Raw genomic sequence first — 18,300 nt, forward strand, 5'->3', positions numbered from 1 at the left:
CACCTTAAATTGGATGAGACTAAGCCTCGCACAGGAAGAGGAAGAGTTGACTCTCTCCAAGGCATCCGCCCAAGTCCCATCCTCTATCTGCTCCCCTAGTTCCCCCTCCCATTTAGCCTTCAGCTCCTCCACTGATGGCTCCTCCACCTCCTGCATTACCTTATAAATGTCAGACGCCTTCCCTTCTCCGACCCACACCCCCGAAAGCACTCTGTCCATCACCCCCCGCGAGGGCAGCAAAGGAAATTCCTCCACCTGTCGCCTAGCAAACGCATTTACCTGCAAGTATCTGAACATGTTCCCTTGGGGGAGCCCAAATTTATCTTCCAGTTCCCCCAGGCCCGCAAACCTCCCGCCAATAAACAGGTCCCTCAATTTACTGATGCCCACCCTTTGCCATCCCCTAAATCCCCCATCCCTGTTCCCTGGGATGAACCGATGATTTCCACCTAATGGAGCCTCCATCAAGCCCCTTGTTTCCCCCTATGCCGTCTCCACCGTCCCCAGATTCTTAGGGTTGCCGCCACCACCGGGCTCGTGGTATACCTCTTAGGAGAGAGCGGCAGCGGCACCGTTACCAGGGCACCCAGGCTCGTACCTCTACAAGACGCCATCTCCATTCTTTTCCACGCCGCCCCCCTCCATCACCCATTTACGCACCATTGACACATTGGCCGCCCAATAGTGCCCCAAAAGGTTGGGCAGCGCCAGCCCGCCTCTATCCCTCCCTCGCTCCAGGAAAACCCTCTTCACTCCCGGAGTCCCATGTGCCCACACGAAGCTCAAAATACTGCTAGTCACCCTCCTAAAGAAGGCCCTGGGGATGAAGATGGGCAGGCACTGAAAGAGGAACAAGAACCTCGGAAGCACCGTCATTTTGAAGGACTGCACCGTCACCGCCAACGACAATGGCAGCATGTCCCACCTCTTGAACTCCTCCTCCATCTGATCCACAAGCCTGGTGAAATTATGCTTGTGAAGAGTCCCCCAGTCCCTGGCCACCTGCACCCCCAGGTACCTAAAACTCTCCCCTGCCCTCCTAAGCGGGAGCCTACCAATTCCCTCCTCCTGGTCCCCAGGGTGCACCACAAACACCTCACTCTTGCCTAGATTTAGTTTATAGCCTGAAAAGGTCCCAACTCAGCTAGCAGCTCCATCACCCCCGGCATCCCTCCCACCGGGTCTGCCACATACAGTAGCAGGTCATCGGCATACAACGACACCCTATGTTCCTCCCCACCCCGCACCAAACCCCATCACCTCCCTGAATCCCTCAACACCATCAATTTCCTTAGCCGCATCCCGCTTGCGGAGCTGATGAGCCAGCATCCTACTCGCCTTTTCACCATGTTCGTACACTGCCCCTTGTGCCTTCCTCCACTGTGTCTCCGCCTTTCTAGTGGTCAGCAAATCGAATTTAGCCTGTAGGCTTCGCCTCTCCCCCAACAATCCCTCCTCTGGTGCCTCCGCGTACCTCCTATCTACCTCCAGCATCTTCCCCACCAGTCTATCCCTCTCACTCCTCTCGCTCCTCTCCCTGTGTGCCCGGATGGATATCAGATATCAGCTCCCCACGAATCACTGCCTTCAAGGCTTTCCAGACCATCCCCACCCGGACCTCCCCTGTATCATTCACCTCGAGGTACCCCTCAATACTTGCCCGGACCCTCCTGCACATCTCCTCCTCTGCCAGCAACCCCACATCCAACCGCCACAATGGGCGCTGGTCCCACACCTCTCCCATCTCCAACTCCATCCAATGCGGAGCGTGGTCGGAGATTGCAATGGCCGAATATTCGGCCTCCTCCACTCTCGGAATCAGTCCCCTACTCACCACGAAGAAGTCTATCCGAGAATAAACCCTATGTACATGGGAGAAGAAAGAGTACTCCCGTGCCCTCTGCCTCACAAACCTCCATGGGTCCACCCCTCCCATCTGGTCCATAAACCACCTCAGTAACTTGGCCGCCGCCGGCCTCCTACCCGTCCTTGAACTGGACCGATCCAGTGAAGGATCCAACACCGTATTGAAGTCCCCCCCCCCCCCCCAATAATCAGACCTCCCGCCTCTAGATCCGGGACACGTCCCAGCATACGCCTCATAAAGCCCGCATCATCCCAATTTGGGGCATACACACTAGCAAGTACCACCTTCTCTCCCTGTAGCCTGCCCCTTACCATAACAAACCTACCCCCCTTATCCACCACCACCTCAGATGCCTCAAACGACACATTTTTCCCCACCAGAATTGCCACTCCCCGGTTCTTCACATCCAACCCGGAGTGGAAAACCTGCCCCACACACCCCTTCCTCAGACGGACCTGGTCCGCCACCTTCAGGTGGGTCTCCTGAAGCATTGCCACATCTGCCTTTAGCCCCCTCAGATGAGCAAGTACCCTAGACCGCTTCACCGGCCCATTCAGTCCTCTCGCATTCCAGGTGACCAACCGGATCAGAGGGCGTCCCGCCCCCCTCCCCCGTCGACTAGCCATAGCCCGTCGACTGCCTGCCCCAGGCCAGCACCCCCCGCCCGACCCAGTCCCCACGGTGACAACACCTCACCTCTGTCCCCCCGGCCCACACCAGCTCCTTTCTGACCCTGCCAGCAGCAACCCGGTATTCCCCTTCCTCCTCCTCCCCCCCCCCCCAAGGCTAGGAACCCTCCTAGCCGCGAACCATCCTCCATTATTCTTCCGTGGGTCAGCTAACTTCTGCTGACCCCGGAAACTCCCGCCAAAAGCCCGACCCCTCCCAGAGTGGGATCATCCCCCATCCTGTCACTCCTCAAGGCACCGCTCCAGCGCGGGGAGGAACCAGATACGCCCCCCCCTCCCCCCATCATCATCCCACCCCCCAGCCCCGCAACGCGGGAAACCAGAGGAAAGCCCGCGCTTTTGCACTGCCCCACCACACCCTTCTGACGCAGCTCCCAAATACCAGTCCCATTCCATACCCCCAACCCTATACAGAATACAACAAACCCCCCAACCCCCCCTGGCAAAATACAAAACTCAAACAATGCCCCCCAACAAAAAACAGAATAACACCCCAATAAATAACCATATCAAAATTACAAAAGTACAGAAAAAACACAGCAACAGCAGAAACCAGCAATAAAGCATTACAACCGACCCCGCAACCCCCAACCCCTAGTTCGAGTCCAGCTTCTCCGTCCGCACGAAGGCCCATGCGTCCTCCGGGGAATCAAAATAATAATGCCGCTCCAAATAAGTTACCTGCAAGCACGCAGGCTGCAACATTCCAAACTTTATTTTCTTATAGAGCACCTCCTTCGTCCGATTAAATCCGGTCCGCCGCTTAGCCACCTCCGCACTCCAATCCTGGTAGATCCGTACTACCCCATTCTCCCAATTGCTGCTCTTCACCCTCTTGGCCCAGCGCAGCACACACTCCCGATCACTGAACCGGTGGAACCTCACCAGCACCGCACGCTGGGGTTCATTTTCCTTAGGCCTCCTGGCCAGTACTCTGTGGGCTCCCTCCAGCTCCAGGGGCAGATGGAAAGATCCTGCTCCCACTAGTGAGTTCAGCATCGTGGCCACGTAGGTTGTCAGATCCGACCCCTCCAGCCCCTCCGGAAGGCCCAAGATCCTCAGATTCTTCCGCCTCATGCGGTGATCGAGCTCCTCGAAGCGGTCTTGCCACTTCTTATGGAGTGCCTCGTGCCCTTCCACCTTACTCACGAGGACCACGGCCTCCTCCGCTCGTTCAGCGGCCTGCGCCTGCAACGCCTGGATGGCAGCACCCTGGGTCGTCTGAATCTCCGAAAGCTTTTTATTTGTTTCCTGCAGAGAGCTCAGCATCTCAGCCTTAAAATCTGCAAAACAGCGCTGCTCTCCTGCGCCCACAGCCTCCACTCCTCTGGTACTCCGCCGGCCACCATCTTGGAATCCTTCCCCCGTTTTTTCTGGGGAGCTGCTGCCGTTTTTTCCCGCTTTCCACTCCGAGGTCGAGTCATGAAATGTGGAGAAAGTTGATCACCACATCTTCTCGCCCCGGCAGACGTCGAAAAAATTCCGTTTTGGGCTCTAAAAAGAGCCGAAACGTCCGTTTGAATCGGGAGCTCCCAAATGTGCGGCTTCCTACGTCATCGCCGCCACCGGAAGCCAGAGCAGGGAGTCATCCTAATGACTCCCGCAGAGCCTGACAGTAATGATCTGGGATAGATTCAGGTTATTGAAAGACGTTCAGCATTTTTTATATTGACTTGTACTCTTTCATTGTTCTCAACTACAGGGCATGCAGGTGGCTCAAAAAGAGGCCCAGATCAAGCTGTTGGAAGGTCGATTAAAGCAAATAGATGTGACAGATTCTGTCCCAACTCAGCTGATTAACATGTTAAGGGAAAAAGCTGAGTCTATTCCTGAACTACAGACATTCCTTCAAAGTGTCTCACAAGGTAATGAGCTCTCTGCTGATCACAATATCTCTTGGGGTTTGTATGTTTTAGAATGAAATATTCAGAAGTAACCCATGATTAACGGTTTGGCATCTTTTGTCCATGCTTCCGCACTTAATTTAATTTTTAATCACAGCTGTTTGAATTGGAAGAGGCTGAAGTATTTTCAACCATATTCAGCCAGAAATGCCGAATTCATAATCCATTATGGCTTCCTTTTGAGGTACCCAGCATTGTAGATGTCATCTTGAGCCAATTTAATCCATTTCACTTGCCAGCTGATGGCTGATGGCATTGGACGCAGTAAAGTCCATGGGCCCCGACAGCATTCCGGCTGTGCTACTGAAGAAAGTGCTCCAGAATTAGTTGTGCCAAGCTTTTCAGTAAATCTATAACACTGGCATCAGCTCAAGAGTGTTGAAAATCACTCCAGTATATCCTGTCCACAAAATGCAGGATATATCCAATCTAGCCCATTACCGTCCCATCAGTCTACTCTCAATCATCAGCAAAGTGATGGAAGGTGTCTTTAACAGTGATATCAAGCAGCACTTATTCAGCAATAAACTGCTCACCAATCTTGAGTTTGGCTTCTGTCCGGGCTACCACTCCAAACCTCATTACCGCCTTGGTCCAAGTATGGACAAATGAACTGAATTCCAGAGCTGTAGTGAGAGTGACTGTCTTTGACATCTAGGCAACATTTGACCATGTGTAGCTTCAAGGACCCCTAGCAAAACTGAAGGCCGGAATCAGGGGTATCACCAAGCACAAAGGAAGATAGTTTGTGGTTGTTGAAGACCAATCATCTCCCAGTACATTGCTGTACAAGATCAACAGGGTGTTTTCAGCTGCTTCATCGATGACCATCCCTTCAACATGAGGTCAGAAATGGGGATATTCACTGATGATTGCAATATGTTCCATTTAAAACTTCTCTGCTATTGAAGCTGTCCATTTCCATATGCAGCAAAACATGGACAAAATTCAGACTTGGGCTAATAGGTGGCAAATAATTTTGTGTCAGTGCCAAGCAATGACCATCTCCAACAAAATAGAATTTAGCCATCACTCATTTGATGTTCAACTGTGCTACCAATGATGAATACCTGCCGTCATCATCCTGGGGGTTATTAATGACCATCATTTTAACTGAACCAATGCATATAAATAATGGCTACAAGGGCAGCTCAGAGGCTGGGAATTCTGCAGCGAATGACTTAGCACCTGACTCCTCAAAGCCCCAATGGCCCCAAGACACAAGTCAGGAGTGTGATGGAATACTCTTGCCCAGCAAAGCTCAGCTCTTACAGCACTGAAGAAACTCAAGATCATCTAAGGCAAAGCAGCCCACTTGATCAGCACCTCATTTGCCATATTAAACAATCACTCCTTCCACCACCAGCACACAGTGGCTACAGCATGTACCTTTTACAAGAAGCACTGCAGCAAATTGCCAAGGTTGATTTGACTGCACGTTCCAAACACACAATCTCTACAATTCCAGCAGGACATAGTCAGCAGGTGCATGGGACCTTTCCATGCTGTGAATTCCTCTCCAAGTCTCACACTATCCTGACTTGGAAATATAAGTTAATTTGGTATAATTTGGTCAAAAGTCTGAAAGTTCCCTCCCTAACAACAGTTTGGTACACCTACAATCCAGCGGGTCTGCGTCTTTTGGTTCCACCTGCGGCAGCGATTGTCGGGGCAGGGAGGGAAAATTTGATGGACCATTGGAAGGTCCGTTGAGCTCGGTTGGGAATTTCTGGTCTGAAGGTGGGCGGAACTGGAAAATCCCACCCTTGCACTACAGCATTTCAAAAAGGTGGTTCACCACCACCAAGTCGAGAACGATTAGGGACGGGCAGCAATTGCTGGCCTTGCCAGCCACACTCGCATCCATGATTGAATTGAAAAAAGGTGTTTCAAATTTTCTGCAGTAACAGTAACGACTGAATGGTGCACTGTTAACATGGTAAACAAAATATTTTATTTTAAACGTGGCATTAATTTGAAATCAGTTGATCAGAGAATTGATCATTTTGGACAGTACAAATCATGTAAGCGGCAATGTGTGCAGGAGTGCTCAGCAAATTCCAATAACATTTACATGTAATTACAAATTAATAGGATCTAAATCAGAGGGTTGTCATAGTTCTCCAAAGATTTCAAAAGAAAATACTTTTCTCCACATTTTGAACATAAAACCTTCTTGATTTCAATTCTCAGTAGGCAAACAGCCTGAGGTTCTGCAGTGTTCTGCTTTGGTTCATAAGCACTAAGCAACAAAGATCACAGAACTAACGATACTTGTGCACACGGGAGAATTATGGTACAGAGTCTGAACGAGAGACTTTGAAGTATGTCAAATTGAACAATCAGCTTTTCTTAATAATCTAACCTTTGTGACTTTCAGAAAATGGAGAGCTCAGCAGTGATGAGGAAATATCTGAGTGCAGCTCAGGGCTAGATAGCAGGTAAGCTTTCAAGAAGTGCGCACAGCAAACTTTATTATTCATGGGTAAATTACTTATCTGAAGCACCTTCACAATATTATGTTGCTATCCACGATCGCCTGCACCAAACAAGAATCAATGGGTAATATTGTATTGGAACTATCATTACAAATAGCGAGCTTAAGAAAGTATATTCAGCTCTCCCAGTAATTAAGACAGCAATTAGCTACAGGTCAGGAAGATCCCAGGTTACAACTCAGCCATGGCAACAGCATGGGTATTGCAATTATCCTCAACACTTATGGGATGGATGGAGTGTGGAAATGATCCAAGGTTCCAGCTCTTATTGCTAACTAGCTAATTTTAATTTGATGGGTGTGTGCATGGTTGTGCATGTATTTAGGTTGGGGACAAGATTGGATACTGTCATTAAACAAGTCTGCTGACACACTCCACCAGACCTCACAAACGAAGAATGGCCATTTGAATGTGGTGTAAATGACCATATGCCCATGGAACCATATTTCCAACATGGTGAGGAGGAAAAGGAAAAAAGGCTTAAAATGCTTCATTCAGAAATTCAGCAATATTTTATTTAGTGTATAAATTATTTAGAATTTAGAATTTACTGTGCAGAAGGAGGCCATTCAGCTGGCACCTGAGATGTACTTCCTACAGGAAAACAATTTTAAAAATTGATCTGTGTAAAATAATAAAGGATTTGAATCAGCATGCTTGCCTCCGTTAAGTTCCATGCTTATATTATCAAAATCTTGAGACACCTTTTGCTTGCAAAATAGTTCACATAGTTTTCAACCAGTATTGGAGGGTGCGATTCTCCCAAAACATTTCTGCGGCAAGTTTTTCAGGGAGTCGTCGGCAAGTTCCCCACCGTTATTCAATGACACTTAATCAGTTTTTTGAGCCCTGGGGACTTTCTCACCGGTTTAGCACACACTTCGAATTTGTTTTGACCACTGGGGTGCTGAACTCAAGACATTGAGCTGCCTATTTCAAAGGGTGTCCCAATCTCTAAATGAGCCTGTAGGTCCCCCACACACCCCACCCATGGTCAATGTCACCCCCCACACACATGAACACTAATCCACACCCCCAAGTGAGGACAACCTGCTATGGGGTCCCTGGAGGTCCCCCCCTCTTCAGCCACTCCCAAGCCCCCTGAAAGCACGTCTTCCCTTCCAGGACCCCACCCGTCACCCATCCCCAAACACGGAGACCCCTATTTACCTGCCCTGCACTCTCCCACCCTTTTAACCCCCGCAGCCTCATTTCATGGGCATTGCCCTCCTCGCCCCTCGACCCCCGACCCTTGCACTGCTACCCTGGCACTCAGGCAGTGCTCCTGCTAGCTTGGCAGTGTCATCCGGTCATCTTGGAAGTACCAGGGTGGCAGTGGCAAGGTGACAGTTGGACAGTGCCAAGATGTTCATGCTCCAGGGGGACGGCCAAGTAGCCCTCTGACCACCTAGGGGTCTCCGATGCCCCCCCCCGGGTGCCATTCCGCCTGGTCCACGTTTGTGTGGACCAGCACTGATACGGTGCCAGGCTACAACCTCCCTAGAGAAGCTGGAGAATCGGCGGAGATGTGTGGACCCCGGGCAAGTAGGTCATAATTAGGTTTAAGACCTACTTCTGCGAGCATCACTTGATCCTGCCCATTTTGTGCAGAGTTCCGACTCCGATGTCCCGCGGGACTTCGGTGAATCCCGAGAGGCATGGAGCCTGTCGAGAGGTCCCTGGAAGCCTCTCCCAGGATTCTCCAGCTGCGTTGTGCTCTCGCTCGAGCGCAACGCGGCTAAAGAATCGCGCCTGGAGGATGCTGCTGGTAGATCTGAAGGCATTTCAATATTAAGCAGACTATTGTTATTGATGGGTCCATAAATTATTCCTAACAGCTTCATATTTCTCCTCTGCTGAGTGCTAATTGTAAGAAGTTATTATTAGGGCTCCAACAGGGACCTAGCCCACCGCAAACCCATCCTGATGTTTCTCCTTGATTGCTAATGCTGCTGTCTTGGGACATGTCAAGTTGGAAATTGGACTTTCCTCCAATGGACTAATGGCACTAATCTGTCAACTACACAATGGAAGCCTGTTGTATATTTTCACTGTACTTCTATTGAAAATAAAAAGAACTTGCCTTTTGAAATGATTGCTGTGACTCTGGCCAGGTATTTTTAAGATTACACTGGGTGAAGTAGAATTCACTACGAACTATCCATCATTGGGAAAATTCAGTTATATTTTTAAACTACATACACTATATTTTTAATGTATTAAATATTTATGTGCTAATTGTTAATGTATGATTGTTGAAATTGAAAATAATAGATTATGTTTTTAAGGTCTATACACCATTTACCTGCCCTTTTCCTGAGATGTTCAATCTGTACATTTAAAAGTTTATTGCAACAACATTTATGTTTTCTCTCTTCAGTTTAACATCCAGTTCTTACTCAAAGCGTTCCCTAAGCCAGGGAGATTTTAGAATAAAGGTATGACTATTATTTTAACATTACGACGTGCTACATTTATACACTTATTGTACCAACTGATATACCCTCAGTTTATTTTTAATGCCTGCAGATATTAGGCGCAATTCAGCAACCCCATTGCGCCCGCTGTGGGCGCAACAGGTGAATCACACAAGAACCCCAAATCAGGCTCCGCGCGGGGCCGACCGCAAGTCACCCGACTCACTCCGCCTGGAACAATCTGTATCTCGCCCTCGCTAGGCGATGATTCCAGATTTACCCAGCACCCAGGACTCACTGACCGCACCTGGGAGAACTCGCAGTTTAGTACTGGTCCACACAAACATGGACCATTCCAGACCATTGGAGACCCCAGGTGGTCTGATACAGGACAGGGAGGCACCCTGATACAGGGTGCCAGACTGGCAGTGCCAAGGTGCACAGTTGCCAGGTTGGCAGTGCTAGACGTCAGTCCTGGGGGGGGACCTTGCCAATTAGAGGAAGGATGAGGAGGGGCTCCTGGGGACCGCTCCAAGGTTGCGTGGGGGGTTAAAGAAGAGGTGGAGCCTGAAAAGGCGAGGGGGAGGGGGGGGGGGGGGAGAGAAATCGGGCTGCTGCGCAAAATGGGACCCTGACCTGCAAGGAGTCCTTGAAGCTCACCAGCTGGAAATCCCTCTAGGTGAGGCCTCAGCTGGGGAGAAACTCCCAAGGCCAAAATAATGGATAGTGGGATGTTTCTCGGTGCTGCAGCCTAATGTGTTTAGTATACCCTAACATTGATCATAATTGAAATGTACCGCACCAACATTATTGTTTAGTTCGCCCTTTTGCAGTCGATTGTCCATGCATCACGATTTTAATTTGTAACATTTTAGTCGTCAATTCAGTCAGTGGTGATTATAGACCTAAAATGAAGAGATCTCCTATATTTTCTTGCTAATTAGAGTATTCTGACTGTGATGATGGTTTATTGTTTTAAAAAGCATATGCATGTCATATCTGCTCTTACTTGAACTGACGACTCCAATAAAATTTCAATTTTCACACAAAACTATAACCTTGATGCTAATTAATCACAAGAAAGGTTAGTTATCTCACTCTTAATATTTTTTTAAAACTCTTCAAGTTATAAAAGGATTATATAAATGATTGCAAAGTTTTTCTCGGATGTTGTGCTCTGGTTTCTGCTTAGTTGAGGTTGGGACAGAACCTGGTCCTAGTATTAGATCTGTACTGTTGCCACCACCACATTGTTTATTATAAAAGTAACATATTAAGTTTTGACACTTGATGTGACATTATGATATTGATTTTTAATTCATAGACTGAGCAAAAGACAGAGCTTCAGTACTGGGAAGGATATGGCTCTGCCGTGGACCTAGCCACTCCAAGTTTATTAAGATCAGCTGATGTAAAAGAGAATGGCATCAAGCCAGTTGATGTCCTCTTACGAGTTCCGAAGGACAAAGAATCCATTACTTTCCAACCTAGATCTGGAAACACTTTGTAAGTCAATGTACTACTATTCTTGCAGTGGACAATTGTGTGCCTTGTTTTATTTCAAAATAACAAATGTCTTACAGATACAGCTTGTAAACTGGTGAGTTTGGAAAACTTCAACTTGCCAACTGTTTTATGGAAAATGGAAATAAGCCAAAGAGGCTCAGTTGTTCGCATACAAACTTCTAAATTTAGCTGAGCAAAGCCTTTTTCAAAAAATTATGCAACTGCGATGCTAAAATAATTTTGCAACCTATTTCGAGATTACCACAAGATCCCCCCCCCTTTTCCAAGTGTAGAGCACCAGAATACCATTACACAAACCGTTTCTTTTTAAAGTTATTAACTCCCAAGTCTTGCGACTTCAGTCATAGACTGTTGCTATTAACCACTGTAACAACAATATAATTGACAGTGGACGGAATCTTAGCATATGTTTTCAAAATGTCAGACTCAGTTAAAACCTGTGGGTAGTTCTCCAGCTACACCACCAGTTTTCACTCCAGAATTTGAGCTGCTTGAGTAAACAAATGAGTCGCCGTGGTTTGCGCCATCACTGGCAGGATGGGGCCTGATAGAGCCAGCAAGGCCGACTCCACAAAGATTGAGGCACCATCTTTAAAGGGCACAAACTGGTTCCCCCCCCCCCCCCCCCCCCTCAACCCAGCTAAACATTAGGGACTGCCCCCCCCCCCTCCCCCCATCCCACCACAACCTAAGCAGTGGGGCTCCCTTCCCCTCTTCCCAGGCTTCGGGTGACCCCCTCTAATCCCCACCCTCCTTTGCAGGCAGTGCCAACCTGTGCCGAGGGCATGTCTCTCTTCCCCCATGGGCTATACTTTGCACCCCTGGAGGGTGGGAGGGAGGGGGGGTAGGGGGGGGGGGTGGGGGGGAGGGGTGGGGGGGGGGTCCCTCTGGACTGAATCTCGTTTTTCAATATCTGTTGTAAACCTGCTGATGTAACATCATGTAGGCACGGTATGAATATTCAGTGAGGGGGTAATCATATGGTGGGGGAACTAGCTAATTATATTCAAATGGATACAAAACCATTAAAGTGTGGTTCTTGCCCTTTGTGGTGTGACACAGGATGTCACCAGCAAGGGGCATGGAAAGTCAGGAAGCGCAGTCTCCCCAGACAGAATCACATTTTCCAATTCTCTCTGGATTTCCTGTGAACTGCTAACATGGCCTAGAAATCACCCACATTGTATATCTGATCTGAGTCTGGCACATTCCAGTATATGCAGTTTTCTGACCCGCTTCAGTGTCAAGTCTACTAAAATTACCTTGTAAATGCATTTACAACTTGTCCCATCTATTCAAAAATATCAATTAAATTCAAATGTGCTGTGCTTCTGATGCTGTCTGCTGGCTACAGAGTGACACAGCGGAGCTGTGCATCCAGTTCTTGCACAATGATTGAAACTCCGAGGTAGAATCCGGATCAACTCTCAGCCACATTCTGATGAGCAGCTGCCATTAATTTGTTCAGAATGCGAACAAAATGCAGCCTTCTTGAGCAGAACGATGTGTCCTGTAAAGAAACCTAAGAAAGAATGGGAGGCTTGAACTGAAGAGGACCCTGCGCGATGGCAACATGTGTTTTGTGTTGCACGTGAGAGACTCAGTTGTATATTTTGCAGAGGGCGGTGTTATTTCCTCAGTCGACTATAAAGTAGATTGTTCACGCGGGACTCTGTGACGACAGTGCAGATCAGCAGAGATATATATGTCTTTTAAAAAATATATATTTTATTACAAACATGTATCAAAACAGGTTACAGCGAACAAACACCCCGGGAAACATGCTTCCCTACAATCAACTACACAGTCTGTACAGATTTTTCCTCTTTTTCACACACCCCCTTCCCTGCGACAAACAGCCCCTCAAACACGGTCACAAACATCCCACACCTTTCCTTAAACCCCCCGAAGAGCCTCTGAACTCATACTTTATCTTCTCTAATCGAAGGAAGTCGTACAGGTCACCCAACCAAGCCGCTACCCCCAGTGGCAATGCCGACCGCCACCCCAGCAAAATTCGCCGCCATGCAATCAGAGAGGTGAAGGCCAAGACATTGGCCTTCCTCCTCAAATGACCTCCGGCTTCTCTGAAACCCCAAATATCGGCACCAAAGGGTCTGGGCCCACCTCCTCCACGATCCTGGCTAAGATTGTGAATACTCCCGCCCAGAATCTTCCCAGTGTTTCACAACCCCAAAACATGTGCGCGTGATTCGCTGGTCCCTGCCCACACCTCTCACACACATCTGCTACCCCCTGAAAGAACCCACTCATTCTCGCCTGAGTCATATGCACTCTGTGCACCACCTTAAACTGTATCAGGCTTATCCTTGCAAATGAGGTCCCGTTTACCCGATGCAGTGCCTCACTCCATGCTTCCCAATTGATCTCCCCTCCCAACTCCGCTTCCCATTTCTCCTTGATCTTCACCACCCGATTGCCTTCCTGCTCCCCCAGCCACTTGTATATATCCCCAATTCTTCCCTCCCCTTCCATATCCGAGAGCAGCAGTCGCTCCAGCAGGGTGTATCCCGGCAACCTAGAGAACCCCCTCCAGACCTTGCGCGCAAAGTCCCTAACCTGCAGATACTTGAACTCACTTCCCCTCGGCAGCTCTGCCCTCTCCCTTAGCTCCTCCAAACTGGCAAACTCTTCCTCCAAATACAGATCCCTCAACTTGACCAGCCCCACTTCCCTCCACCTCCTGTACACACTATCCACCCACCCCCGGCGTAAACTCATGATTCTCGCACAGCGGCGTTAGCACCGACATCCCTTCCACCCTCAACTGACTCCTCAACTGATTCCATTTCTTCACTGTGGACTGCTCCACCAGGCTCCTTGGATACCTACTCGGAGTCATTGGCCACGTTGCCGTCACCATAGCCCTCAAACTAGATCCTTACAATATTTCTCCATCCTAACCCACTCTACCCCTTCCCGCCACCGCTGCACCTTGTCCACATTCGCCGCCCAATAATAATGAAGCAAGTTTGCCTCTGTAGCAGGGTTCTCCCCACCCTCAGCACCTTCCCCGTCCATACAAAGTCAGAAAAGATCGTGTCCACTTTCCGAAAAAAGGCCCTTGGTAGCAGAGATATGTCTGTCCACAATTCTCATGTGACTTGTTGAAACTGCGTGTATTTTATTTGATAGTTGAAGGAATTATCGTATGTTGCATGTTTATTGGGCATCACTGGCAAGTACAGCATATATGCCTATCCCTAATTGTCCTTGAGGAGGTGGTGAAGAGTCGGCTTCTTGAATGGCTGCAGTCCAAGTGGTGTAGGTACACCCAGAGTACTATTCCGGGGAAGGGGGCGGGAACCCAGAGACAGTAAAGGAATGGGTGGCAAAATAGTTCCAAGTCAAGATGGTGAGCGATTTGGACAGGGGTTTGCAGGTAGTGGTGGTGGTGGTGCTTCCTATGTACAGACTTGCCATGTTCTCCCAGAAGTTTTCTGTCTGGAAGGTGCTGCCAAAATGCCTTGACAAGTTGATGCAGTACGTCTTGTAGATGCCAGAACTGCTGTCATTGTACTGTATAAAGAAAAAACTGATGCTTAATCTGAGCTTGCCAGCATTAAAACGTCTTCGAAAAGAGCTGAAATCCACTTCCATGCCCTGGGTCAAATTATTCCCTGCTTCACCCAAAAACTATATGTAACAACTTCACATGTGGGTGAGAAATTTTGAAATAATATGAAGATAGATATCTGCAAAAAAACCATTAGTAACGCATTAATAATCTTTCTCTTCTCCATAGTCCCAGGCAATCTGTTAAGAAGCTGCAAGACACTTCACCACTCTCAAGGAGAAAGTCCTACGAGAAAGTACAGATCTCAACTGACAAATCCAGGTTAATATACAGCATACCCATGCAGACATATGCTGCAGTACTGCTATTTGTAATACAGGCACATTTACTTTAATTAAGATGTTTCAATGAAAAGTTCACCTAACACATACGTAAGTAAAATATAGCCACTTTAATTTCTGATACGTTTGTTCGCCAAACACAAATATAGTATCAGACTTGCCATGATGTGTGCGTGTCAACACATGGAGTGAAATTAGTTCACGGTGTAAGGGAATAGAAAGATGCAGTTATGAAATGTGGCACCAGTAAGTAAATACATAGAAATTCCTGTGCTTTGAAGCTAAGTTTTATCCTGATCCTTATCTTTATGATCATGATGACTACATTATTATCATGATCACTACATTATTCCTGAATTTGGGCGTAGAGTTAAAACTCGGAGGCCTCGACCAGGCAAAAATTCACATCTCAACAATTCACTAAATATTTAAAGTAGTTGCCAGCACAGGATTCAGTTGCTATCAGTCGTTATGTTTCGAGCTTTCATGTTGGATAGTCTACTTCTGACTGGACTCCACCTCATGTCAGGAAATTCCATTTTTCTCCATGTTTTGGATAACATCCTTGAACACCAACACGCTGGATGGTTAGAGAATCAGATGACACTGTGCATTATGACTTCCAAGGGCCCAGTCATGTGCTTATTCCTCAATCAGTAACTGTGCCAAAAATATCGCAATTAGTGTCAGTAGATCCTGAAACCTGGCATCTCTCCTAAAAATGTTGACAGGGATGGAATTTTTGATCACTGTAAATCTAGATGACAAGATTTCACTCATTTACTATTCATTATTTCTATTCCTTAGATATCTTTTGTTCTATTTCTTAGAATTTACAGTGCAGAAGGAGGCCATTCGGCCCATTGAGTCTGCACTGGCCCTTGGAAAGAGCACCCGACTTAAGCCCATGCCTCCAACCTATCCCTGTAAACCCAGTAACCCGACCTAACCTTGTGGACACTAAAGGACAATTTAGCATGGCCAATCCACCTAACCTTCACATCTTTGGACTGTGGGAGGAAACCGGAGCACCTGGAGGACAAACAGTCACCCAAGGCCGGAATTGAACCCGGGTCCCTGAGGCTGTGAGGCAGCAGTGCTAGCCACTGTGCCAGCCCCATGTAGCAAAATGCTAAGTTACTCATTTTCATAGAGTATTCTAATATAATCGATGAGTAACTGAGAGTCTGTTTGTCTATCATAATTGAATATTGTTAAACTGCCATTTAATGATGTAATCACACTACAGATTTAGTTTTCCCAATTCTCCATCATAACTTTGGCAGAAAACGGGCAAAAACCCTACAGAATCAACACAAACAGCCATTCATTATATTTCTGAAAGGTTTCTGCCAGTTATGGCAGGAGTTCAAGATAAAACCTGAGGAAATTCCAGGTATTGGAAGATGAATCAGACTCCAAACCCCAAACTGATTTCAAAGCAAAGTGAGATTACACGTTCAAGGGATTCCTCATTCACTTTGAGACAGGTCAGCTGCATACACAGTCTTCTGGGTAACATTTGCTTGACAGTTGCAGTGTCAGGCAATGAATCAATGCTCCAGTTGTTTTGTAAACACATTGTCACATATTTTCCTGAATTAGTTGTTGAATAGAATTGCATTCAAATCTGCCAGTTGTTACCAATTTCCAGTAGTTCTCTTCTGAGCCATTAGATGGTGTATCACATCTCTCAACCAGTTTCAATGGAAAACCCAAAGAAAATTAATAACCGAGCATAGTGCTCAGCTGCCATTTTGGATACATTTTAATGTATAATAAATATAAAATGACCAAATTTTTAGGTACACTCACGGCTCTCTCGATACCATGGAACTTTCACTTCAGATTGTAATGTCACCCTTCTGTTCTGTCTAATGATCGGAAATCCTAGGCTCATGTGTTTCCGACCAGATTTCTAATTTGTGCAGAATACAGCTCAGGTAGATTAGTCTCTCCTTCTGAGCCTATTGTATTTGCCTTTCAAGTTGTCCAAAGTATTCCCTCATCTTCATTACTGGGGGAAAAAGGCTAAAAGTTAATTTGTTAAAAATTCATTCATGGAATATGGGCGCCGCTGGCTTGGCCAGCATTTATTGCTCATTCCCAAAAGTCCTTGAATTGTGTGACTCACTAGGCCATTTCACAGGGAATTTATGAGCCAACCTCATTGCTGTGGGTCCGGAGTCACAAGTAGGCCAGCCCGGGTAAGGATTTCCTTCCCTAAAAGACATGAATGAACCAGTAGGGTCCTTACATCAATCTACATTGGTTCATGGCCACCATCAGACTTTTATTTTCAGATTTCACCACCTGCCATAGTAGGATTTGAACCTGGGACCCCAGAGCATTACCCTGGGTCTCTGGATTACTAGTCCATTGACAATACTGCTGCCTCCACAAATAAATTGGAAGAAGGAATAAGTAGGCTTGATATTTAATAGATTGTATTAGCTGCATGCTGAACAATTGCTCAGCTTTGACTAAATCTATTGCTCCTTACAGGACTGATTGGAGGTCTTCTGAAATTAATATAACTCCTCCTTCCTCTCCCCCTACCCGAGCTCGTAATGACAGAAACGTGTTCTCCCGACTCACCAGTACCCAACTTCAGACTTTTCCTGCACATGACAAGTAAGTGAACAACAGAAGGAATTTATCCTGTCTTCTTTTTGATAAATACACTGGTGCAATTATGAAAATTTGCTCAAATATGTTGACTCCCAGTCATTTCTGAAACTTTAGACATCCCTTTTTGACTCGATACTAACCTCTTGTGAAATTCTCTTGTGTTTAATATGAAAAAAATACTATGTTTATTTACTTTCAGGATGATTATACATTTTCAAAAATGCTACCCAGTTAATCCAGAAGTTCCTCAATTATCCATTCATTTGTACCAGGCAGGGATTGATTTGATCATATAGGGGATATAGTAGAAACAGTCATTGGTTTTATCAAAATCATATAATAAACATGAGATAGTTTCTCTTCAGAGTAAAATAGCGCATTCTGTAATGGGCAAATACTTGTTGGTATTCCATTTATATTAGAATTGAAAAAAAATTCTTTGTAAACCTACTTGTTAACACATTTTCATTGTAGACTGCAAAAGTGAAGTAACTACTTTCTGAAAATGCAACACTTCCATTCCCAAGTCATTTCCTTTTTGGGGATTCGATTATTTTCACAAGGAACTGTCTTATTCAATTACATTTCTGTGGCAATTTCTTTTCTCTTTAAAGTTAGATGGAGTTTCTAATTATTTTTGAAGAGAAACCAGAACTTTATAATGTTTACATTATGACAGTGGCTTCATTCCAGCGCTGACCTTGATTAATAATCTCCAATGTTCTAATGATAAGGTAGTAAAAAGCTGTCTCTCTATTGCACCATGTTAACCCAAAACAATCTGTTCAGCATCTCAGCAACTGTCTTTCCTATACACTACCGTGCACCCTATGGATTATTATGCACATTGTTTCTGCCACATAACTTCAGAAAAACAGCCTTCAAGAG

General features: G+C 46.6%; 1 protein-coding gene across 3 annotated transcripts in view; it reads left to right on the forward strand.

Annotated features, from left to right (window-relative positions):
• Window positions 1–18,300, forward strand: part of kif21b (kinesin family member 21B) — a 220,108-nt gene that overhangs the window by 150,341 nt on the left and 51,467 nt on the right. For all 3 annotated transcript variants that reach the window (XR_005463373.1, XR_005463374.1, XM_038819459.1), the window contains exons 22-27: window positions 4,259–4,421; window positions 6,841–6,901; window positions 9,339–9,396; window positions 10,700–10,881; window positions 14,669–14,761; window positions 17,287–17,415. Coding sequence is in view for 1 of the 3 variants with exons in the window: in XM_038819459.1 (XP_038675387.1) it covers window positions 4,259–4,421; window positions 6,841–6,901; window positions 9,339–9,396; window positions 10,700–10,881; window positions 14,669–14,761; window positions 17,287–17,415 (686 nt within the window). In the remaining 2 variants the exon portion in view is untranslated. The remainder of the gene's footprint in view (window positions 1–4,258; window positions 4,422–6,840; window positions 6,902–9,338; window positions 9,397–10,699; window positions 10,882–14,668; window positions 14,762–17,286; window positions 17,416–18,300) is intronic.

The sequence above is a fragment of the Scyliorhinus canicula genome, chromosome 15, assembly GCF_902713615.1.
Source record: "Scyliorhinus canicula chromosome 15, sScyCan1.1, whole genome shotgun sequence".
NCBI lineage: Eukaryota > Metazoa > Chordata > Chondrichthyes > Carcharhiniformes > Scyliorhinidae > Scyliorhinus > Scyliorhinus canicula.